The sequence below is a fragment of the Onthophagus taurus genome, chromosome 7 (assembly GCF_036711975.1).
Source record: "Onthophagus taurus isolate NC chromosome 7, IU_Otau_3.0, whole genome shotgun sequence".
NCBI lineage: Eukaryota > Metazoa > Arthropoda > Insecta > Coleoptera > Scarabaeidae > Onthophagus > Onthophagus taurus.
Window position 1 is genome coordinate 32,983,118 of NC_091972.1, and position 27,081 is coordinate 33,010,198.

Genomic DNA, 27,081 nt, shown 5'->3' on the forward strand with positions numbered 1-27,081 from the left:
ATCTGTCCACATTTAATACCCTCAAGACACTTTAGTGGTACTCAAGATGAACAGACGACGTCATCGCGCGCAATACTATTGCCAATTCACTAAACTAAATTTATGTGTTCGCACGTGTTTAGTGGCAGTTGTGAGTAGTGGGGATACACTACTCGACCGAAAAAATAGAATCAAATGAATCTACTCGACTAAATTGTAATGTCCGCACGTAGCGAGTTACTAAATTACTCGCTACTCGACTAAATTACTAAACGTGTCTGTACGGGCCTTTATAGTGTCAGCAGCCTCATTAAGTAGCAGACAGATTTCGCTTTATTCTCTCTACTAATTAGTCATTTAGATCCTAAACTATATCATGAATTTGTTCAGTAATATGATTGTTGGATAAATGTACCTTTGAAATTAGTCGATCATTCTTCCAGCATAACAACTATGTCTAAATTAGCCGGTGGAACAACACATTCTGCGATGGTGTGAAATGTTTTGTACTCTGTATGCTTCAAAGCATATATCTGCATGAGCTGTCTCAAATAGATATCATAATTCAATATTGTAAAATCGATAGTTCTAGTTAATAGCACCTCTGTCAGTAGGGATAAAACCTATTACAATTCATGAAAAAGTTGGTTTCTTATACGGAATATTTAGTGTAATTTGATCATTTATAGCACAGCTTTTCTTACCATTCCCAAATTATGCGTGTTGAGGCGATTCTTTGGTTTGTTGTGTACAGAACAGAATGAGTTTTCTGTATTGATTGTTTGAGGAAATGGTGACCTTTTCAGGCAACTTAAAAATGTATGCTGTACACTAAGTATAATCATGCACTTCCAAGATGTTGCCCAGTCGTTTATTGGATAAAAAACTTTATATTTACTGTTAATCGAAATTAAATTTAAGCTAAATTTAATTTATAAATTAAAATTAGATATAAGAATTATAAAATACACCATTGCATTTGCAATTGAAATTGAAATTTTGTTACCATCTCTTCGTATCACCAACCCTACCAATAAAATTTATCCATTATTCATCTCTTGTAACTTGAAGTTGAAGTCTCCTTTGATACTTGTTTGAAACTAATTTTCTCTCGATGACATCGAATCTCTTCGAACATTTCTAGTAACACAAGTTTCACCAATCGTTTTATTGACGTCTAACTTTATCAGTCCTTAATGATCCTTTAGAAACTTATATTTTATCCTCTAAATTAAATCGTTTAACTTAAAAACTTTTTTAAACGGATATATGTTAATAGTTCTAATTAATGAAAATGAACATAAAGAGATAAAAGCAAAAAGAAATTATTTGGAATTTTGTTTTCAAAGGCTTTTTCAAGGTATGTCAAGCATGAAGAGTATTTAACTGTGTGTCAGGTCCAAAACTAACGAGATTAAGTTTAACGAAACGTTCCAATTTAGCTACTTTAATCTCTCGAACTAATCAAAGTTTCGGGGAAAAATTTGATTCGGCTGCATTCTTTGTACTAACGAAACTCAATTAGTACGACTAAACATTTAGAGATAATAATTTAATCTGTTTCATCTTTTTAATCAAATTGGATAAAAAATTATAGTTAGTTAAATTATTGAATAATCTGAGATCAAAAAATGTCTGGTCCCATATTAAAAATGTTACAACGTATACGAATTAATGCCTAGTCATTTCACCTTATTGTGCAATTAATTCCTCCCGAAGTGAATTACAGCATCTTTTATGAATACTCAACCTCGTTGTGGTGAGCGTTAAATCGGCTCCAGTTCTGCAGCTTTTCGACCCCACAGCTTTTATTAATATTCCCGGTAGTTCCGCTCGCTTTGTTTGAAACAAGAAGAAAAATGGGTTATTTAAAGCTTACTACCTACTACCTTTCTTGGTTTTTGCAAATATATGATTTAGGAGAATAGTTTATTGTTTTAAAATATTATTTTAATTCAGTTTTTTTGACGAACAAAAAATTAAAAGGAATTGGGTGATTGAAAATAGTATTCACAAAAGAAAAAGGGACGAAATCGCAATCAGAATTAATCCGTTTATCCAGGGAATTTTGAAAATGAATCTCGTGATGATTTAATGCGTCATTGAAGAAAGGTGAAAATCGATTTTTCACTAAAGCCTTGAATGTTTATATGAAGGCAAACGTAAATCCTAATTACTTTGCGTTTTAGGATAAGCGTAGTTTAAATTAATTGGGCATTGTTACATTTTGCGATTATTTTTAATAAACATTAAATATGAACATAAAATATATTTTAAATAAATTGGATGGAATGTTCACGGATTATCAATAAAACGTTTCAATAAATAATTGTCAAATATTATATGGTTGTTATTATGAGCCATAAAGATTAAAATAAAAACAAATTGTTTGCTTTAAAATAGAACGATTTCCGAGCGTTGTAGTTTTATGATGATTTATAAGGGTTTACTTCTAACAGAAAGGATCATAAATGTCCTTAGCGGTCAATTAACTTTTAGAGAAAGAGTACTTTTGGTGGACATCTTTTAGATCGTATAGAATTTTTTGGCTTTTATGGATTCCTTCAAAATCGTTTCTAATAAAACTCATTGGGCAAAAATCCCATTCAACGCTTTTTATAGATATGTTTTATGTCGATGACATCGCGAAATAATAAAAAAAGGTATTGATTTGTTGTTATTGGTATTTTTTTATGGTTTTGTTTCGGTCGTCATAAATCTTTTTTGATGAAAATGTGTTACGAAATAAAGGTTTTAGAAGAATCTATACGAATTTATGTATCTTCTAATTTGCATGTATTTTCAGTTTCAATTCGCTATGCATTTAAATTGCCTGTAGCACCCTAATCCAGTGACGTTCAGGATTCTGACGGAATAATTCGATTACCTGCAACATCTCAACTGAAATTAGACAGTTCATTTAGCAAAATACGAACAGTTTCACAATATGTGCTCTGTGTTATTCCTGAATTATTTAATTATTGACGATAATACACTAAAACAAAATCCAAGTACAAAAAACCAAGAAAATGTTAATACCAACATTTACATTAATACATCTGACATTGTATTAGAGCTAATAACTGCAAAATTATTGCTTTTGTTCGAAATTATATAAAGATTGAAGAACCCTTGTTTATTATAACAAAGTAAGATAAACAGGCTTATTAACATAAACAAATATATTTCATTTATTTGTATTTGACGTTTGAATGGGATTTGGCGTCTGTTGTAGAATACTGGTTTCTGTACAACGTAATAAGATAACAAAAAATTGGTATTACAGTGTGATTAGAGATACTTACTTATTCATAAAAAAGAACAAGACACAAATCGTTCAACAGCTACATATTAAAAATTCAACAAATAATACAAAAATTAATAGGACAAACGTTTACATACACAGTAGTTTTTAACTAAAAATAAATTATTCGGTCCACGTAACGACAGTTTTTATAACTCAGTATTTCGTTGGCCCTCATTGAAGCAACTAAGTTTGTTGTCTCTTCTGTTATTTCAGCTCAAGATTCGATTAAAACAGATTTCAGTGTTTTCGCATCTGTGATTTTGCGCTACCGGATCTTGCGTTCCAAAAGCTCCCAAACATGCTCGATTGGATTTAAATCCGGACTCTGAGGAGGTGTATTCAACTGGCTGGGTGCATAATATAGCAACCAATGTTTGATAAGGTTTGCGGTACGGTTGGGTTCATTGTCTAGCTGGAATATCCAGCGATCCTAGCTTTTCAATAATGGCTTCAAATTTTGTTTTAAAATACTTTTATATTTATAACGATAAATAATTCCATCAATGAATGCCAGTTTTCCTACACCAGATGTTGTTATCGCTCCCCAAACCATGCCACTACCTCCGCCGTTGTCTAACTCCATCGCCGTGTTTCGTTTCCTCCATATTTCTACCCGACCATCACTTCCAAAAAGATTGTACTTCGACTCGTCAATAAACAAAACCCTGGACCAGAAATCCATTCCCTTGTCGACATGAGATTAAGCAAATTCAAGTCGAAGACGGTGATTCTTTTCTGAAATCAACGGTTTTCTTCGGGATGTCCTGCTGAAAAATCCATTATCGCGTAGAACTCTTTGTACGGTTCTTGGATGTACAAACTTATTAGATACAATCTCGATGTGGTCAGCTAATTTTGGTGCGTTAACTCTATGGTTCTTGCTAGCAAATGAATCAGTCTCATTGTATTTTTTGACGATGATCTGGACTGTTGCTCGGCTTAGATTTACAATTTTGGCAATTCCGCCGAAAGATTTCTTTTCGATGTTTTATCACCAATTTTCTAATTTCTTTTCGTGATGCCATTTTGCAGCCAGTTAGAACAGTGACGAAATACAAACTAAATACTAATAACTAGAAAAAAGAAAATGCAATGCCCAGCTACTTTATGCAACTACTACTTGATTTCTTTAACTTAAGTGCATTGTATGTAGACTTTAGTCATGTTAATGTTTGCAGTGTTTTTTAAATTTTTATTATGTAGCTATTGAGCGATTTGTTCTTTGTGTGAATAAGTAAGTCTAATCACACTGTAATACTAATTTTCGATTATCTTATTATATTTTACGAAAATCTCATAATTAAATGCTGTATGTAGAATTTTGTCCGTCACTGTATATGATGTGGAATGTGTATGTCATTGAATTTTATTATTGTGGAGAAAAAAATATAGATAAATTATATTGCTGTAAGTATCAGGAGCAAAGATTATTCGTGGAAGGGAATAGTGTAGCGTAAACATGACGATATACTTGGTCTTGCATTTCCATCTGTAAGCACAACTGCTGCAGACCGTTTAATATTTCGATGTGAGGTCTCAAAAGTTTAAAAATTTGTCTTATTTCCTTCTATTTTTAAAATTATTTAGCTTCAATACCATTTTGTGAAAGATGTGTTTTTATAAATTTAGTTATTTATTCAGAATGTTCAATGCAGAATAGCTTTACTTTGCTTTTTCAAGCTGTAAGCTGTTGGTTTAGAAATAATAAACATTTGAAGTATGTCATTGTGGTGATCCCTGTATCATTTCCTGATTTGGATATAGACTGGGTATAATTTAACAAGTTTAACTTTGTGGATACCTCGCAACAACAGTTATAAAAATCGAGAACCGTGCGTCAGCATTGTCATATGCCTTCAACCACTGTATATGGAAAAGCCAATAATACAAGAATTTATAACATATCTGAAAATTTTATAATTATTAGAATGTTTATAACACGATTGGTATTATTGACGGGAAATAGTCGTGTCAAATGTCTTCCCAACTCTTACACTATGTTTTTTGATTATAAGAAGTCTTACTCTACTCTTCTGCAAACAGTAGCAAATGCATGTTGATGCAGATGTACACTAATTGAAGCTCGACGGATACGCTAAACAAAGCGATGGAGTCACATGTCGGTCACAACTATACTAAATGATAAATAAAGGCAGTTTAGACATTTTTGAAGATGCTCCTTTGCCAGGAACGAGCAACGCAATACCTTATGTATTTATTGGTGAGGAGGCTTACCTATTATTGTAACATGTGATAAAACCTTACGATTGGCATAACTCAGATGAAGAAATGGAATATGTTAAAGCAAGGTTCTCTACAGTTAGACAAATTAGGAGTGTGCGTCACCATCGAGACATTGCCAGAATTTGTCGATAACATTGTTAAATGTGTTTGTGTTCTACATAACACGATTATTACTTTAGAAGGAAATAATAAGTTTTGTCTATTAATAGACACTAGAACTCCTGCCACAAGAAATGTTGTAATATCATTTTCTTCACCGTAATTACCTTTTTGTCATCGGTAAGGATTTATATATATTATGTTCTGCAAGAAAACGCCAACAGCTTTAATTCATGTTGAAACTTTGCAGTGTATTACACATTTGAATCATGCGTCACAAAGTGATTAAACATTTTTTGCAGTTACAATTCTTCTTTTATTACATCTGTATTTAGAACAAAATCGTTTTCTTCATTATCATTGGTTTCTGTGGGCGAAGGAATTTCAAGAGCAACCTCAAGTATTTCATCTTCGCTTACGTGTTTGTCGACAAACTATTCATCAATATCTTCAAATGATGGCTATCAAATCGTCTTCGGCAAAATGTGCTTGTGCAAATCGACCCGGATTGCCCATACGCAAGCCACATGATTTGCCACTAGGTTATCACGCCAATACCTTAGTCTAGTGGCTGTATAAAAGAAATTGCGTTGTGACAGCAATACAATTTGAATGTTAGAGTGTTCTATGATAGCACGATGGGGAACTTTGTCGAAACTCAAAAGAACATTCAATTCTGTAAATGTTGGCAATGGTTACCCATTCTTTCTTATTTGCCATCCCATCTCATTGAACATTGTTTTAGGACTCGATTCACCATCAGTTTCTTCAACATACTATATCCCAAAGCACTAGAGAAATATAATAGTATTGTTTTGTTGAAACCGAAAGCAATTTTCTACGATTCGTCTATGTTCAATAAAGTTAGTAATATTCTTAAATGTAAAAAGATCATATTAAGTTTCATATAATATTTATATAACATTATAATCGGTAAATTTTATAGAATCGAGACATATTAGTTAAATGTTAAAGGTTATGTATAGTTTATTAGGATAAAGGGTTCTAAAGGGATAGGAATTGGTCGCTGTGCCCTTAGTTATTGTGCGCTCGATCGTGTGGGTCGAACGATATACGCCTCGTTTAATTGGGAGACATGTTGGGTGTTATGGAACTTTAAAAGGAATTGTACGTTTTTGTATAATGGAGTTTTATTCGCCGTTGCGTTGTCATTAACCTTTTGTAATTGAATTTAATTGTTTTTAAATTTTTTCTCTTTCAAAGGCATTTAGCATTGCCTGGGATAAATTTACATTCTTTTTCTCGCCAAACTCGTATTATAGGTTAACATGTGTCGTCCGCAGTGTAAATGTTCATTCATTTTGTGGTCTTTTAGCCTGGTTCGTAATGATCTTCCTATTGTGTCTATGTGGGGTGCTTCGCAGGTGTCATATTCTAGCTCATACACTCCGTTTTTACTAATTGTATCGGTCTTGTTTTTAAAGTTGTAAAGTATATATGTATTTGATGGTAAGGATCAATTAGATCCATTTTCTGATCAGTTATTGAATTAGTAAATGAAAATGGTAATCTGTACTTTTACTGGTTTTTTTATTTTTTAAATTCTTAGTCTAATATGTTTCGATATATTATCATCATCAGAGACGTGCGTCAAAATTTTGTTGTAAAAGTTAACATTCAATTCTAGTTAATGTGATTAACGTTAAACAATAAAACAAATTAAAAACTTCCAACTAAGCCGATGCGCATTTATCACCATTTAACAAAATGGTTTCCGAAACTTGTTATTGAAGAGAGAGAGAATCTTGCGATCTGCACAATTTTGACGCATGTCTCTGATGATAATATATCGAAACATGTTATACTAAGAATTTAAAAAAAAATAAAAAACCAGTAAAGATTACCATTTTCATTTACTATATATATATTCCATTTCTTTCCGTGCTTGTACCAAAATGAATAATAAATAAAAGTAATTCTGATTGTAAATTGAAAGCTCAAAAATCAGCAAGGTCAACAACTACTGAAGTTATAGAACACGATTATGATGTTGCAGAGAAGTATGGTCTATCACAGGTATGGTCTATAGATAACAAAATTGCCAGTAAAAAGTGGTTCTATGGCTTTTTGAAAAGAAATCCCCATCTTACCTGCGGAAACCTGAAGGTACCTCAATGGAAAGAGCAAAAGGCTTTAACAGCGAGGATGTCAATCAGTTTTGCGATTTATTAGGAAGCATTGTAGATGAATATAAACTTATAGCCGATGATAAATTTAACGTGGATGAGTTTCAAGGTTTACCACTGTACACAAGAGTAACCGCAAAATAATTGCTCATGAAGGAAAACATCAGGTAGGAATTATAAGCATTCATGACCGTGGCATCAATACAACCATAGTATGTGCGGTTAGTACTACTTTATCGTCACACAATACACAGCAAAAATATCCAAGATTGTGATTTTGCTTCAATTGTACTTCAATTTCCAGGCCATACCACGTGTCGTTTGTAACGTTTAGACATATCGTTTTTTGGTTTTCTGAAGACTTATGTCATTACGCATATGGCAAAGCTGCCACTCCGGAATAGCAGAGAAAGCTTTCCGTACTTTTTTTAGCAGTGATAATGATAAAGATAACGAGACCCTCAAAACAAGAAACAGAAACTTACACATTGATTTGAGGAAATATCCCCATCAGCAAAAAAAGAGTCCACGATGAGCCAATAGCCAGCAAATGCGCTGGTAGTATCTAGTACAGTGTATCCATCTGATTTCGTACGAAAATTACTAAACTTTGATAAACACATGGCACATGGGTATAACAATTTCAGTTTAAGATGTGTTGTATGTTAAACAACATGAAGTGGTTCCAAAAGAAAAAATCCAAACTAGTTATATTGAAAAAGCGTAGGGCGGGGGGACAGGTGCAGACCAATCAACCGTGCCCACTGTGTTATAGCCCACACAATAAAAATAATAATAATTATAAACGCCTTTATTAAACACCATCATAATACAAAAATGAAGCAAAATAAATATTTTTTAATGGGGCGAGATCCAGCTATGTAGAGTAGCTGCTCAATACATTCAAAAATGGTCGAACATGTGGTCCGCAATGAGAGGAACAGTCTTTCATGTTCAAATCACATATGCAGGACGATCCGTGAGGAACAGCGTCTGTATTATGATCTGTAATTTAATGTACAGTATTCCGAGATGATCCTGTATCATCATTGTTCATTTCTCCGTGGGAACCGTTCTGTCTACCAATCTGTACACGAAATAAATGTCTGCTAGTTCCCTGACTGTAAAATTGTTAGCTATCAAGGTTACTGGTCGTATGACTGCAATATAAGAGACAGAGACATGGAGGGGAACTATACTTTCATGAACAGCACCATCTAGTAGTTTACGATGACATTTCCGGTGATGGCTTGCTATCTAATTCTTAAACTGCTTAATTACCTTTTTCTACCCTTAAAGTTTGTCTAAATGTTGTCTAAAGACCCTGTATAACGGTAATTTATTTGGCTTTATGATATATGTATGTATACACTAGACTCCGGTAAATTATAATAAAATATCATTTTTAAGTAGGTATAGTTAATCAAATGAATAACTTCGTGTTCAAAAATGCACAAGTTTTATTCGAAAAAAAATTAAATATTAGTAAACAATAAAAATGAATCAAATACTTATTTCTTATTTTTTAACAAAGTCAGTACTTTTTTTGGGTTGTTCAAAATATTGGCAGCAAAATTTTTAGAATATTCCATGTAATTAATGATTGTTTTAATACCTTACATAGCTTCCAAATAAGTAGGTAAAGATAAAGATGCATTTCCCAAATCGTCGTCTGATTCATTCGTATCTTTAGTGCGATTGACTTGATCTTCATTTAATACTCTATCGATTATGTCTATATCGCTGGGTTTCTCCGATGTAAGGAGATCTCAATTGTCAACATCAATTTCCAAATGAGGTAATTTTTCTGTTGTAGATGGACCACCAACATGACTTTGCAACTAATCATAATTACTAGTGTTGTTTCGCCGTAGTCATTCAGCCATTCAACAGTCAAATCATCTTCTTAATCAAATTCAAAAGATTTATAACTGAGCAATTTCTAATTACTTCTAAACTTAGATGACAATATTCGAACGTTGCAATCGATGTACGGTGTACCCGACAAAGTATGCAACCAATATCACAGATTGGTATTGCAACGCGACGAAAGTTCCTAAAAACGATGGCGACAATTCATTAACTTTAAATGTCGTTTAAAAAATATTTTAATGTAAAAAGAGGTTTAACTTTCTGTCCTTTTATTTAAAATAATTTTTAGTGTACCCATAGATTGAAATTAATGTTGAAAGTAGTAGTTATTTTGATTTGTTTATCGACTTACCGCTTAAAGCAACCGCTAGAAACAACGATAGTTCTAATAAGAACTGTTTCGATAAATATAAAGGCAGCAAAAACGGGTAAAGAACAAAGAAAATACGGAAACTCACAAAGCGTATGACAATCACAAGAATAACGTACGATCAGCTGTCAACATCTGGTTACTAATTTAAAATTATCCAAGCTACCACTACATATTGAGATATGCAGCCAACATTACACAGGTCATGTGGGTTACGATAATTAATTAGCACAGTGTACGTTATAGTCTATAGTACAATATATCAAGTAAACGGTACACTATAAGCATGCGAACTTTGAACGAACAGATAAAACAAAAATTATAACATTATATCTGATTGAATGGTATAACCCGGGTATGTAATAAACGGACTCACTAACCTAAACTATCATGAAAACGTTATATACTGCAAATTTGTTAACTGCCTCAATGTTTGCATAGAGATCGTTAAATAATTCGTAAATTGCAGACTCAAATAGCCGAGTTTCTATCAAATTATTAATATAGGAAAATCATGAAGAAGATAAAATATAAACATCCAGAAATGATCCAATTTATAATAATCTTATGTGAGGCATAAATGTATTTGTTGAGCAGAAATGTTACTATACTCTGTTTTTAAACCAGGAGGAGTATTTTAAATTTGTCACCAGATTGACCTTGCACGTGATTGGTTGAATGCGAGGAAGGTTCACACACAGGCAATTTTGAATTTGAAGGTTAGGTTATTGACAATTCGACAGTTTCGTGTCATTATTGTAAATTTTGTGTTCTTAAACCCTTCTTTATTATATTTTGAAATAAATACACTCATAACTTCAATGTTAATTTGTATGTTTAGTGTTGACGATAACAAACGAAAATAATACAATAATAAGTAAATAAATAAATAATAATAATTATTAAGTTAAATTTACCGCCAAAATATCTAGTGATATTTTCTGGTGATTTTTCCTAGTGTAAATCTAACTTTCGCGTTTACTGCTCCTGGTTTAAAAACAGAGTATAGTTATATGATTTTTGATGTGTTGCTTGATTAAGGCTTCGTTAAAATATAATAATAAAACCAGCGTCTCGACCGCAACCGACCTCACCTTATTTAACAAATTCGTTTCAATCTCGGCGCCTCGGCCGCAAGCGGTCTCGGTTAAGTTTAGAGCTGCTAATGTATGATTTTACCTGGTTAAAGCTTCACTGCACATATTGCAGTTTAGTATTTTGCATCTAAGTTTTAGCTTGATATGGTAATAAAAGCAGTCTCGACCGCAACTGATCTCAGCTTATTCAAGCTAAATCGTACAGTGTTGCAAAATTTGCAGAAGTCCCTTGCCATCGAGGTACAGTAATATGTGTTAATCAGCTTTAACTTGATGCAGTTTTAATGCCAGCAGTGTCAGTCTGTAACAGGTTCGTTAAAGTACTTCATAGAAATATCGTTTTTTTTGTATTATTTATGTTACCTTTGACGTCGGGAAGTAGAAATATATCACTACGTTTTCTTGATCAGTTGTCTTGGTCGTAGTTTGATTCTTGTAATTTGTAGAATTCGAATATTTGATAGCAGATATGAGTAGGGGCGACTATATTATTCATTTTAAAACTTGGTATATACTTTTTTTTTAATTAGGATGCATTAAAAATTTTTTTGCTATAAATTTAAAATCACAATTAATATTTATTAAAAAAAGATTGTAAATATTTTATTTGTTGTTAACATTTACTACAATGTATTTTACTATTTATTATTGTATTTATTTCGTACTTATATTAACTATAGGACATCATAATCAAGAAACTCAGTGTCATGATAATTTGGTTCAAGAAGGAAGGTATTTTTTGAATTACTAAATTTCTGCTCTGATGCAACCATGTTAAGTGTCTAAATAATGGAGATCTTGGCATAGTGTATCTTGTAAATCCAACACATAGTCGCATAGCTCTCGGATATCATTTGCTATATCTGCAAAACCTGTTGAATCTTTATTGAATGGCATTTTTCCAATATTATCAAAGTACAATATGCGAAGTCCTGCAGCGATACCTTCAGACAAGTTGGTGTCTTAACGTTTAGTACATTTGATTTCTTAAGGCAATTGCATACATTAATAATTTTTCAGAAAAAATTCCCAATATCAGTTAACTAACCATTGTGATACCAGATATTTCAGCAGGGGCAATTCAAAACAGCAAATTTCTATAAAAATCGCAATATGATTTATAATTAATTGATTAATTATAATTTATTAATTGATTTGATATCGAATAAATCGATTACGTTCAACAAAAGTTAAAACGTTCCTTTACAAAAATAGAAACGGTTCTAACAGAATAACAACTCTTCTAAACCTTTTGTTTCTTTAACTGAAGAAATAAACAAGTAATTAACAAACTCCTTTTATTGATGTTTCTTTGAAACTGAAACTTTTCGTTTGATTTGAATCTGCTCCCTTAATTTACTTAGAAATTAGCGAAACTAATTGAAGCTAAACAAAAATGCGCAATGCAGAGAAAGTTTAACTAATTTATGTTGCAATTACGTTATCATACACGGAACGTTGAGAGCACGTCGGAGGATACCCATTTGAACCATCTCTTTTAAAATTAGCACTCGCAGCCACGCTGGTCTTCTTCGTTTTCGTGCTTTTGCAACATCACCGAGGAAAATGTAAACCTAACTAAATTGTGAAATTTCCTCCCTTCTCGAAATTAAATCAGCCGGGTTAATTGCAACTTGTTCCGTACAGTTTACTTTTGTGTACCGCGAAGATCTTTAAACTCCGACTTCAACGTAAATTCAGATGTTTTTATTTATGTACAAAGTTTTTCTAAAAAATTATGTCTTCATTTTTGTTTAAATTTTTAACGTTTTCTTTCGGAAATGTTAAAGTTGAAACTTTTCAAAATTAGATGTTAATAAACGTTACGAACATTAACCAATTAATTATAACAACAAATTGAAAGCATCACGTGTAATTGATTCGTTAATTTGCATTAATTAGCATCGTAATTTATAAATTGAAGTGTTATTAGACTTGTAGCCGTGATTGATCGGCGCAATTTGTGAATTAAACCTATAAATTTTACTTTATATTTGTTGCTTTTAATGTAATTTTTTTATGTTTATGATATTGTTTAAGTAGTTTATATTTAACTTTAGAGTAAGTAAATTTTGATTTATGATCATCGAAACATTATCAAACTCGCAACTAGAGACAAATCAGTGTATTTGCGGTGAATTAATTTAACTCTCCCAAGTTTCGGATATTGGGTCATCAAGTCTGTTTCGTGGTATTGCAGGATATGTCGATAAAGTACTTGAATTTAATTAGTTCGATTACAAGTATATGTCTTCAATCGTGAATAGCTACATACACTTTAATTACACCTAAAACGTTTGTACATTTCAATGTAATTAAAATTAATGCAATAAAATTAAATTAATTAGAAACAGTAAATTAATCAATCTCCCGCCCCATCTCCATCTTCGTCTTCATCAAATTCACCTTCTTCTTCAGCGGTTGCTTCTTGGTATTGTTGATATTCAGATACTAAATCGTTCATATTTGATTCAGCTTCAGTAAATTCCATTTCATCCATTCCTTCGCCGGTGTACCAATGGAGAAAAGCTTTCCTTCTAAACATTGCTGTAAATTGCTCCGATACACGTTTAAATAATTCTTGAATGCACGTCGAATTTCCAATAAACGTTGAGGACATTTTTAATCCTCTCGGTGGAATATCACAAACTGCGGTTTTAACATTGTTAGGTATCCACTCGACAAAATAACTGCTATTCTTATTTTGAACATTCAGCATCTGCTCGTCAACTTCCTTCATGGACATACGTCCGCGGAAAATAGCAGCCACAGTGAGATATCTTCCGTGGCGTGGATCACAAGCTGTCATCATATTTTTGGCATCAAACATTTGGAACACCAATTCAGGAACTGACAAAGCTCGATATTGTTGACTTCCCCTCGATGTTAATGGGGCAAATCCAGGCATGAAAAAGTGAAGACGAGGAAAAGGTATCATGTTAACAGCTAACTTTCTTAAATCTGAGTTTAATTGTCCTGGAAATCTTAAGCATGTAGTCACCCCTGATAACGTAGAAGACACCAAATGATTCAAATCACCATAAGTAGGTGTCGTTAATTTTAAAGTGCGAAAACAAATATCATATAAAGCTTCATTATCGATGCAATAAGTTTCATCTGTATTTTCAACTAATTGGTGTACCGATAACGTTGCATTATAAGGTTCAACCACAACATCTGACACCTTTGGTGATGGAACCACCGAAAACGTATTCATAATCCGATCTGGATACTCTTCCCGTATCTTTGAAATTAATAGCGTTCCAAAACCCGACCCAGTGCCACCTCCTAAAGAATGTGTCAACTGAAACCCTTGCATACAATCGCATCCTTCCGTTTCTTTTCGAACGACATCCAAACATGAATCGACTAATTCCGCACCTTCGGTATAATGACCTCTAGCCCAATTATTTCCGGCACCGCTTTGTCCAAAAACAAAATTATCCGGCCTGAAAAGTTGGCCAAAAGGACCTGCACGAACGGAATCCATCGTTCCTGGTTCCAAATCGACCAAAATTGCGCGAGGCACGTATTTTCCTCCGGTTGCTTCATTAAAGTACACGTTAATACGTTCTAGTTGGAGGTCTGAATCACCATGATACGTTCCGGTTGGGTCGATGCCATGTTCGTCAGCAATGACTTCCCAAAACTAAAAAGAAAGAAAATTGACAAGAAGATCAGTAATAATATGTTGATTTACCTTAGCACCAATTTGGTTTCCGCATTGACCAGTTTGTATATGTACGATTTCTCTCATTGTAAGGAACTGCTTAAGACACTAATATTATTTTAAATCAATACGATAAAGTAGTTAGTTGTTTTGACAGGACGTTCTGATCGTTGATGTATTACTATGGCAAATTTTTGAGCAATCATTATTATTTTTAACTTATAGGCTACTAAGATATAGTGTCTTGTATTGTAGATTGCTTTGAATTTTCCATTTCTTCTTTTTTTTTTATTTTGCAAGTTCGCAACATAGAAAAATTTATATATATTATGTATAATTTCGCAATCGATAATAAAACGTTGAGACCTTCGTGTCGGGTTGCAAATAAATGACGATTGTGATCCTGTGTGGCTAGATTACGATCTTCCGTGCTTAAATCGATTGATATAATGTGTGTTGGTGAAATTATAAATGTTTACCGTTTAATTTCTTATCATAATCACAATTTTGCTGGATTCAATCATAAATTCAAAATACATTAAATTATTTGTTAATATGTGGCTAATTTAAATAAAACAACACAAAGTTGTTATATAATTTGATAATTTAATCTGATAATTTACCATTTAAGACTTAATTTAACATCCACAAATTTAGAAAAACTAGTTGACGCAAATATCGATTGCTCGATTCTAGATGCCACTACTTTGACACCCCTAAGAAACACCTGTTGTAATTTCTTGCAGTTCTAATAGTTTGTTACCATTGTACACCATGGCTTTTTTTGACCAGGACTTGATTAATGTTAACTGTTTCTGCATTTAATGATTTCAGTAATCTGATAAAGTGAATTTAGCTAAATTTAGTTCCACTAGAACGTGACTTAACCATCGTTGTTTTAGTTTTTTGGGATGTAATTTTATAGAATTGACTTTACTCTCCAGCTAGAAATCGACCTCTGTTTTACTTATATCTAAGGATGAGTGTCACAAAACGCTAAATGATTTAAAGCATGCCCATATTCAGGTATCAAATATGGCTGCCAACTGAATCATAGTACCACATCGACACTCATCAGGATTACTGATAATATTAAACGAATGAACTTGCAAAACCACACTGCAAAATTGATTTCTCAATAACAGTCGATAAGGTTCAAGTAGTCATGGCGTGGCTAAATCAAACACAAGGAAACTTTTAAATTAATGTTTCACTACTGCCTGAACATATGATTTTTTTGGTATAACCGGTACTTTGCGAGTGTTTTAGAACTAATTCCTGCTCAGTGCACAACTTGCAAGCTTTGATGGGTATATCGAGACCGTACGAAATGCTTTTGAACGGAGTCCCCAGCAGTCAGCTATTAATATGCTCAGGTGCTGCGTATATCTGAAAGGATTGTTCGACGAATTCGTCATAAGTACTTGAATTTTCATCCGTAGAAAATAGCTGTAATTCAAGAATTACAGTGTCTGTAGTTACAGCAGTCTGTAAGACAGCTGTTGCCGTTAATTTCGAGATATTACCTGATGATGATCAGTGACATCCTGAAGATTATTTTCCAGTAGGTTGATCTCACTTCAAGATAACATTCTAAGGCCGGCACATTCGCCAGATTTGTCCCCGTATGAGTTCTATCTGTGGGGTTACATCAAGGGAAAAGTGTATGTTGATAAGCCTAGAAATTTAGCAGAACTGCGAGAAAATATTGAGCAGAGTATTCTTTCAAACACGTCACCTTTTACTTTTAGGCATATATTTGAATACGTCTGGAAGCAATAGTTGAATGTGTTTCGTAATGGAACATCATTAAAAATGGAAATGGTAAATGAACAGTTTGTATCTAAATAGATACAAACTATTCTTTTTTAATAATTTATGAATTGTATCCTTTTAGAATAATATTTGCGACGGTACAAATCCAAGGCTTGTATTTGAAACCATCTCAACCCTTTAAGAATTTACTCCTCTTTATCGACGTTTAGTGTAGGATAAAGGCCGTCCTTATATTTCTGGGAATTTAAATTTTTCTACTGACCTTTATTCCACCCATCTTATAGCTTTTGCATAAGGGTGCCGACGATTTGGAAATCTGTCCTTATATCTCTGACCCCAGTGAATTATCAGTTAAGTCACTTTCATAAAATTGTACAGAAGAGCCAAAGCAATATTAATTAAGTTAAGATGAATTGCCGAAAAAGTATTATACGAATCTATTATTTATTTTCAACAACTAGAGTATGTACTATATAGGTTTGGATATTGTTATGTGTATTAATATTAAAATGCATATTGTTAATGATATGTGAATATCTCGTTTGTACAAATTTGATGATTTTTTGCTTATTCACCAGAGATATGTCCTAGTCGTAGCAATTACGTTGTCATTACACTGTCTTACTGAAGGCAATGATACTTATCACTATAATCATCAGACGATGGCAGAACGATTTTAATGTAACAGATCTAGTTATACAACTTTTGTTATTTTGAAGGCAGAAACGAATACTTAAAGATAATCTACTTTTAGTTTTTTATGATTAACTTAATAACAGAGAACAATTATTTTAGATTTGTGCAGGTGGATTATCTATATTTCTTTATAAGACTTTTTCAAGAATCATTAATATGATTGATATGTCCAATTCGACTACGTTCCTGGTTAGAAGTCACCATCTATAATTACGATTGCAATAATTACGATATAGCCAAATAACCAATGAAGATTATGAATATAGCGCATAATTAATGTTGTATATTCATTTTTAAAGAAAGGATATTAAGATTTAAGATGAGTTGCTATTTTGTTCTAAAATCAGTTTGTCTAAACTACGTGCCAAAAAAATTGCAACATCACGAAAGAGCTGAGTCACAGAGCTGAAATTTTTACAAGTAATTTGTATCATATCCGACACATGCTCGATTGGGTTTAAATCTGGAGAACGAGCAAACTAGTTAAGAATTTCTACTCCTTCTTCGTGTAAGAAGTTCTGACAGATGTGGGCGATATGAGGTTGGGCGTTATCCTGCTGGAACATGATGTTAGGGTGTACGTTTTGCCTGGGTATTACTTCAGGCTGTAAAACCTCGTGGATATATCGGTGTGCATTTAAACTGCCAGGGATGACAACTAGAAGTGATTTATACCCTAACGATATGACATCATTTATCATAATACCAGGTGTTTGGCCGCCGTGATCTCGAAGGGCAAAAACTACACTCCGCCGCTCGCCACGGCATCTTCTTACCATTAGCCATCGATCATCTTGCCACAAACAGAACCAGGATTCGTCGCTAAACATTATGTGATCCCATTCTACGATTCAACCTTGTCTTTCTAGGCACCATAGAAATCTGGCTCTTTTGTGAAGTTGCGTCAAAGAAAGTAGTCGTAAAGGTCGGCATGAGCGGTGATTATAAGATGAAATTCGTCGGTACACAGTTCTCCGCGACACTATCTCCCTCAGATCTCTCATACCGTCAACACCAATTGCAGCCGAAGAACGAAATCTATCTCTAAGACTCATTTGTCTACTCAAAGACAATATTAATGAATATCCGTATTGATGTTGGGAGGTATTTGGGTATATATTGAAATATGTCAGAGAAGATATTAAGATATTATTATTATAAGAGGGATGTCTAGGTTGATACCTCTCCTGGGTGGCGGAGACGATGTTAATGCGTCCCAAAGATGATGTTAAGATATGTTTTACACCATATTGACAGTTATCAAAGGCAATATTAGTAAACAAATGTTAAGAACGATGTGGAGGAGTAAAGGATGTGATATTGAGCGATAACAGAAACGGTTTTGAGGGACAACATCGATACTGATATCTTCTGTCAAAATCATCCTTAACCTTTCTTAACATTACTTACTGCATTCCACCACATCATTTTTAATATCACTCAACGTTATCCAGACTTCCTTCAACTATCCTTCATCATCTATCAATATCGTTCTTGATTATTTCAGCCACGTTCCTATTATTCCTCAATATCGACACTGCTTTCCTCAAAATCATTATGATCACCATCATCTATTAACCTATCTCTAAACTATATCTATGAAATTCCTAGATATCATCTGTGATATATCTCAACATCGTTCCTGATATCTTTCAATATCGTCTGACCTTTCTCAACATTTTGTACTGCGTCCCTCAAGATCATCGTGGATATCATTGCCATTATTCTTGCCTTCTTCAACATCTGCATCATCTATCAATATTGTACTTGATCTGTAATTACCGATTCTAAGATCTCCCAACATTGTCAATCTTCCTTCTTGATACGCGAACTGTGATATCTGTTAAAATCATTAATATTGTCCAATATCATCCCTGGCATCTTGGAATATCGACTATGACATCAATAACGGTCATGACATATCTCAACATAATCTCTAACATCTCTCAATACAGCATTCTCCTTCCTCGACTTCTCCCTTATTATTTACAAATTTCATTGTTAAAATCATCAAAAATCGTCTTTGATATCTCTTAACAAAATCCTTAACATCTGTCAACATCATTCCTAATATCTCTCAACATAATTTTAGATATCCTCCAATATCATCGCTAACATCTGCCAATATCGTCTAGAATATCCTTTTTCATTGTCTCTAATCATTCCCAACATACAACTATAACATCGCTTTCCGCCTATATCACCATCGTCCTTGATTGTATTACCACTGATATTTCTTAACATTTTCTGAGATATATCTCAACGTCATTTTTATATCGTTTTTTTTTTTAATTCATCAAGCCTATTTATCGAGATTAAGAAATTATTTGTATATCAAACAAAAGTTTAAAATTTTGGTTTGCCTCTTTTCTTAATCGTTTTAAATGAATTAGTTACAATACCCTATATGTCGTATTTGTAGTCCAATTTCTAAAGCTTTGAAGAAAATGTTCGGAATGAACTTGTTTACAAATGAGTACATGACAATGAATTTTATGGTTATAAACACGCTTCGTCTTGGTATTGATTATGGCTTAGTTCGTTTATTTCCTGTAAATAAAAAGTGTTACGGAGTATCGTGTAAAAGGAAAATATATTAACACCGTAATTTTAGAAATTTCCCTTTAGATTTATAATTTTTCGCACTACGTAGAAAATCCATACCACTGCTTTCCCAAAATAGGATTCGAATATAGATTTCGAGTGGTTTGTATACAACCGCACGTTCAAATGGTGAGGGGCATTTATTTTCGAGTGGATGGAAATTCCAAAAACACGTTTATACTGCACGTGTTCCATAATTATTCTTAATGGTTTTACATTAAATTTTGAATTTCATTAGCGAAGTATTACTAAATTATTAATAACTAATTAACAATGATTTATGAACAAATTTTAATTTCAAGTTATTTTAAAAACTTTTTTTGTCGAAACCAAAAGACACAAATATAAAATTGTAACTTGCTATAGTTCCAAAATGGTTCTCATGCGAATACGAACCCTCATTTATCAAAACTTACCCGTATGCAAGCGAAAATAATCCAAATTGATGCGACTTTACATGACAAACCCCCATTTTTATTCTGAACTCTTCAGTTTGAAATTGTTATGAGAAAAACGTACCTTTTTCCATTTATCCAACTTTGTGACATCATTGTTCTTAATCCTTAAAAGCCCAATGGCATTTTTTGCATTATGGAATTAAAAGATTATTTAAATTACACTAAGAGATGAGAGCTAGATGATTTAATTAATATAACTTTATATTTAACAGAAATTATAAAGTTAAAACGGTGAATTTTTAAGTAAGGTTGAGTGTATGGATGTGAACCCAAAGGGGATTCAAATGGAAATTGAATTCTAACTTGATAATACCTAGAGTTAATTAAGGTTAAGTGCTTTTAGAAATTTCATCCTTATGTAATTCGATTAAGAATATCAAGTAATATATGAAGTGACCTTACTTTTTTAAATATTCAATGTTTTTCTAGGAGTAATCAAAGAGGTATATCAACGGTATATAAAAACTTTTGTTGTACCAGTATAACAAAGTGTTATAAGAGTATATAGTAAATATTCTCTTTGCATGGAAATTATTACCGATACTTGACATCTTTGTGGTGGTCCAAAAATTTACTGAGAGATGGTCTGAAGCTTGTTCAATGCCGATTTTTTTTTTAGTAAATCCATCATAATCAAACAATTTTTGATTTGAGAACATAAAATAAATATGTCCATTTAAATGTTTGCGTATTTGATTCTTGAAAAGAAATACGTGGATATTGAAGCTTTTTTTGTATTACTTTAGAACTGCGATTGGTCGAGATCGAGATCGCTTGTAACTAACTTGTAGTGCTAGTTATGCAAATACGTATTTATTTTCAAGGTTATAAAGTTTTATTTTTACCAGCTTAGAAATATGTTGGTCGCCGAGGTAGCTCGCCGGTTGTAGAAAATTTTTCTATATGTCGCAGCACACCAAAGTGTTTACTCACTTTATCAAAAAGATGGAAATTAGTTTCATCAATCTCTACAGAATATAAATATCATTCTACTGATATGAATGAAAGTCAGTATGCAAAATTTCCCTCAAATTTAAAGAACTAACTTACATTTTCTTTCGGTGTTACCCTAATCCTTTGTATCTATAATAAAACCGTTCTTCAGTCTGGAGTGTTTCATTAGTAAATAAACAGAACGATGTGCCGTCCTGTGCGGTACGTGCCATGAAGGTATTTTTCCTTTGTTCTTCTTGTCTTCTACCCTTTTCCATTTTTTCTCCCTATATGGTTGTTCTTGTTTCAGTTTTAGATGAAAAGCAAAATAATCCTGCAACATAGAACTCGAAATCAAATACAACATTTATATTTTTATAACATTTTTAATTATGGTACATACCCTTGTACAAAGAATCTGTTTTTATCTGTATAGGTATATTCAGTCTATCTCCTTCCTCCCCTTCTCACCTCCACAGCTCCACAGCTACATTTCTATTATTGTGCATTTTATTTCGCTCATAAGCATAGCATCCATACTATTTTGCAGATGCTGTGATTCATCTTATTTGTGCTTTTTATAAATATCTTAATCGTCAATTTCTTATAATAGAAAAAGTTATGTTACACGTTATTTATGTCTCTCAAAAATTATATTTTTCATTGCTTACCCTCTTGTCAGGAAAAGATATTCGGAATATTAAATAAAACAGATACTAAATACTAACTTAAAATATAATAGTTATACCCGGAAAAATTTACTTTACCTTTCCCGTATTTTCCTGCCATCTCTTTTTCCACTCTTCCATACCTCGACTCATAACTTTCTTGTTATTTAGTTCTTGATCATTATAGCCATAAATGTCTAATCTCCATAACTTGCAGTACTTGTGTCGACACTCTTCTATACAAGATTGCTTTTCTTTAGTATTGTGCTTTATATTCTACGTAGATGTGTCACATATAACCAAATTGATCGTACATTATATATTGTATATCAGCGGAGCTATTACGGTCCTTCTAATTTTAAAGAGGTGCCTCCTAAAGAAAGAAAATGTTGGAGACCACAACATTAAACTTCAAGTCACACAGAATATTGACTCATATAGATATGATCTTCAAAATGATTCATAGATGACTACAATTTGATCTATACTGTATTAAGCATAAGAATATTTTAGAAAAATTATATACTACGGTACACTATAATACTATAAAATGCAAAAAAATTTAGAAGAAGAATAAAAAACTTTCGTTAAATGCAGAAATAAAACAACATTGAACATGTAAGTGACAGGAAAGATAATAATACTAATTGCAAATGAACTCTACAATCTGTAATGATAATCTATTCCTCTCTGCACCGCTAAATAACTTGGAAACATTAACTTCGTCCCTAGGATTTCCAATCTGTTAAAGTTACTTCTAGTGACCTTGAAATACAATTACTAAACCTTGGGCATAAATTCGTGTACCACACAAAGTTAATCAAATAAGTTTATATACGAAGCATACGTAGCACTATATCAAGTATTAATTCATCATAAATAACTTCGTTTGATTGGGGTTGGAAAATTTTATACAGGGTGATTTATTAGCTCACCATCAAACTTTGACATATGATAGCTAATCTAATTACCAAAAAAATGTTAATGAATTTATGTCCTATTTCAATTATTTACGAAATTATAACACTTTAAAGTTTTAATTTTTATATCATAATTAACTGCAACATTTTTTTTAAAACATATAAATATTACAAATATTGCTCAAAATAGCCTCCTTTTGCTAGAATCCATGCTTCACAACGACGAATTAAAGAGTTCTTCAGCCGAATTAAAATGTTTGATTGATTTGTTATTTCAGTAGCAGCCATATGTATTCTGTTTAATGACTGTTCTCGTGTGTTAATTTCCACTTGATACACAATTTGTTTCATTCGACCCCATAAGTAGAAATCCAATGGATTAAGGTCGGGGAATCTAGGTGGCCAAGCAAATGGACCATTGTTACCAATCCACTTGTTTGGAAAATATTGGTTTAACCACTCCACAGCTACTCTTCCGCGATGATGTGCTCGCTGATGATCGTGCTGGTACCACATATTTTGAATTACATTAAGAGGTATATCTTCAAGTAAATCAAGAAGTGTATTGTTCAAAAAAATCTGTAATTACAGCGTTCAAACGTCCATCAAGTACATGCAAACCTAATAAATTGTTGTTAAATGTTCCACCACAAACGTTGATGCTGGAACGTTGTTGAAATTTCCTTGGTCTAATCGCATGCGGATTTTGTAATTCCCGGATATGTTCATTATGGTAATTATTTATACCATCTCGTGTAAAACATGATTCATCTGTCCAGAGAACATTTGAAATGATGTCATTATTTTTGCATGTTGCTGCAATAACCATTCACAAAATGCTAACCGTTACTGATTATCTCCTGACTGTAGAGCTTGAACATTCTGTTTACGATACGGATGAAGGACTTCGCGGTTCAACACGCACCGTGCAAAATTTTGACTTACATGTATGTTGTGTGCTATTCTTCAAGTGCTGATGGAAGGATACTTACAGCTTTTCCGTCCTCTACATGCAGTCGAATAGCTTTTTCTGGAGCAGCATTACCTGTTTCTCAAAGTCTTTTGAAAGAATCACTAAAAACTGAATATTATGGCAAATGACGCTGTGGAAATCTTTCTTGATATTCTCGTACTGATTGTCGAGCATATCCATTGCAAAAACCATACACGAAAATTATATCAGCATACTCTTCAGTGTTATAAGCGTATATTTTGAGTTTCTTCTTGTATGTAATAATTAAACCTTACAGCAAACTGACATATTATAATGACTTTGTCTACTATTAATAAATTCGCTGCAGAAAACTTTAAACTGTTATAATTTCGTAAATAATTGAAATAGGACATATGTTCATTAACATTTTTTTTTGGCAGTTGGATTATGTCAAAGTTTGATGGTGAGCTAATAAATCATCCGGTATATGAAATCTACTAGTTAGTCGATGTGAACTTGTGTCTGTGATTGTTTCAGCTTATTTATTGTTTTATTGGCTTCTAGAAAGTCTAAACACCATAATGGCCTATCGCAAAATTACCTATACCAAGTTAGTCCCAAATTTCGCCCGATCCGAAATCTCGTTCGAATTGCGTTAAAATTTTTAGTGGTCATAACTCGTAAACGATGTACTTGTTTAGCAAAATCTATACACCATTCGATTCGCCGTAGTTTTTTCTATTGAAAATCAGAATTCTTTCCAGTAAACCTTGTATAGCCCTCAGATTGACATCGTGTTTGGCTTGTTGTAATAATCCCTAATTTATTGGCTTTGAATTCACTGACGACTCGCAATGCATTGGTGAGCAGAATAACTAATGGTAATTTGTCTTAACACCATAATGAAAGGATATATTACACTATGGGGTTGTAGTTGTCATGTTATAAAATTTATTCAGATATTTACTGTGTGTAATTTATAAAGTACACTTTATGATGTTACATTCCTAATTAAAACATTGCACCATATTGTGTCTACTTCATAATGTGTTAAATTGTCTCATTAAGTTTAGTTTTAATAAGCTTTTAGCTCGGTTCATGGTGTTTTATTGTAATAAGTTACTTGAGCTTTCGCACTAAATGTATGTTAAATTTATGATTCTATTACCTTAAACAATTTAAATTGCTTGAGTTTAGGTGGGTTTATTTAAAATTTCACATAAATTCTATTATGGATTGAGAATCTTTGTATGTATTGTATTAAGTAGAATTGTGAGAACCTTTATTGTTACAAACGACATAAAGGAGATGGTTCTAGTTTAACTCGGTGTGTTTGTTTTCACTTTACGCCTCGTGGGGATCAGTTCTGTGTATGTATTTTTGGCGAATGCGCCGGGAAAACATTTCGTTGTTGACAAAATATTTTGAGTTATACAAATTTAGCTTATTATATGTTACACGATATATGCATTTTTATTGTATAATTTAAACAATATAATAAATATGCAATATTTTATATCTATTTTAATACAGTAAAACCTCGATATAATGATATATAAAATCTTAAGACGGCTAAACCCGAATCTTTCTAGTTCTAGATCAAGTGTTACTTCTAGTTGTAATTCAGCGTTAGATTTTTATACATTCTTATTGAACTAAAATTGAACTAGTATTCGGTTTTAACCGCGCGTCCCGGCTAAACACGAATACATTCATTCTATTCTGTGCATTTGCTTATTTAAAATGTGCTATAGTATTTGCCTATCCCTGCACGACGTCACCAACGGGCCTTCGAGCTGTGCACCTGTTCCCGGATGATGTAGCAGTCCTCTTTTTTGTGTGCATTAAAATTATTCATTCAAACAGTTTAAAGTACAAATTAAAAATTATTTATATAATGGACTTTTGGTTATAACGGACACTCCCTTTCCTGCATTAATCCGTTATATCGAGATTTTACTATAGTATAATTAATTTTTGATAATAACGTTTTATTTATTACACCATCATTAAACGTTCTTTTTATTACCATCCATTTCGAGAAGTCCTATAACTATAAGTATCTATAAGAACTTCCGCTTCGAAAAAAACGTGATTCGGACGATTTTGGATTTTTACGTTCGGCTTCGTCGTAAAAGTGCCATCGAAATGAAGTGAGCCACCTTGTGCCAACATCTTGAAATTTCTGCGGTGGAGGCTGTAAGTCGACCTCGTTCCTTCTGGGCGTATCCGAATTAATACCTATCGCTAGCAGACGGTCGAGATTACGGTACCTTTATGACGACCCCAGCGCGCAATCACGCTCTACCATATTCCCTACCGTGTTTGTTACCCGGACCAGCTCCTTTCCCCACATGACCTTTCAGTCACTCGACGCTGAAATCCTAACAGACAGCAACGCTTTCAAATTGATAACTATATAGCTGAATTTTAGAGCAATCAATAAATATGGAAATTTGATATAAATATTTTGTTAATTCCCGTAAATCAAGTTACTTAAGTAAAATTATGGATTATGTGGATTAATATTCTAATTATATACAACGTGATTTTAGGACCTCAAATGTTAATGCACGGTGTCTTAAATTACAAACTAATCCTTGAACCGAATTAAACTGCGTGAAACGTTGTTCGTCCGAGAATTAATCGAAAGTTTAACCACACCTCATTATGCAAAACTTACCGTTAAACTTTAACGAATAATCCCCTCGACAACTTTTCACCTACACACATCCATGGTTTGAATTAATATTCAAACTTCAACATTTGTGCTGGATCTCAAGTATGCTATTAATATTAACGGGTTGATACATGAAATGGTTCGTTAACAATTATATTCATATTTAGAAAATATCAATGTGTGACATTACATAGGATAAAATAGGTATTGATTTATTGAACCTCATAAAAATTCTAGTGCATAGTTGTACATATTATCATCATGCAACATTAAGAGTAGAAAAACAAGGTGAACTGTAAAATCAATACTAAGTTCGTATCAGGTGTTAGTATCTTCGCATAGAAAACTTTAAATTAAACTATTTTCACATTTATGTTTCAACAGTCGCAAAAGAATTGATATTGTTTTGAATTTTAAACCGAAATCTTACACACGTTAATAACGATCGGTCACAAAATTGTAATTTTTTTATCCAGGTTTATAGGTGATAGGGGAATTTGGTTTGTATCCAAATTCAAAGAAATACGATCGAGCCCGATAATGATCCTCGCATCCTATCAGCCTGAAAATTGAGGAGCGCCTTTATCAAAAATGCAATAGCTTTATACCGGGCTCCTAAAAGCTTTA

General features: G+C 32.8%; 2 protein-coding genes across 14 annotated transcripts in view; one reads left to right on the forward strand and one right to left on the reverse strand.

The window, feature by feature from the left end:
- Window positions 1–27,081, forward strand: part of LOC111416378 (transient receptor potential cation channel, subfamily M) — a 233,971-nt gene that overhangs the window by 118,623 nt on the left and 88,267 nt on the right. The gene's annotated exons all lie outside the window — the stretch shown is intronic.
- On the reverse strand, window positions 13,376–14,984 carry LOC111416694 (tubulin beta chain-like). The gene is made up of 2 exons (XM_023048815.2): window positions 14,816–14,984; window positions 13,376–14,764 (listed from the first exon to the last, which is right to left on the reverse strand). The coding sequence occupies exons 1-2, from the start codon at window positions 14,870–14,872 to the stop codon at window positions 13,478–13,480; spliced, it is 1,344 nt and encodes a 447-aa protein (XP_022904583.2). The 5' UTR covers window positions 14,873–14,984; the 3' UTR covers window positions 13,376–13,477.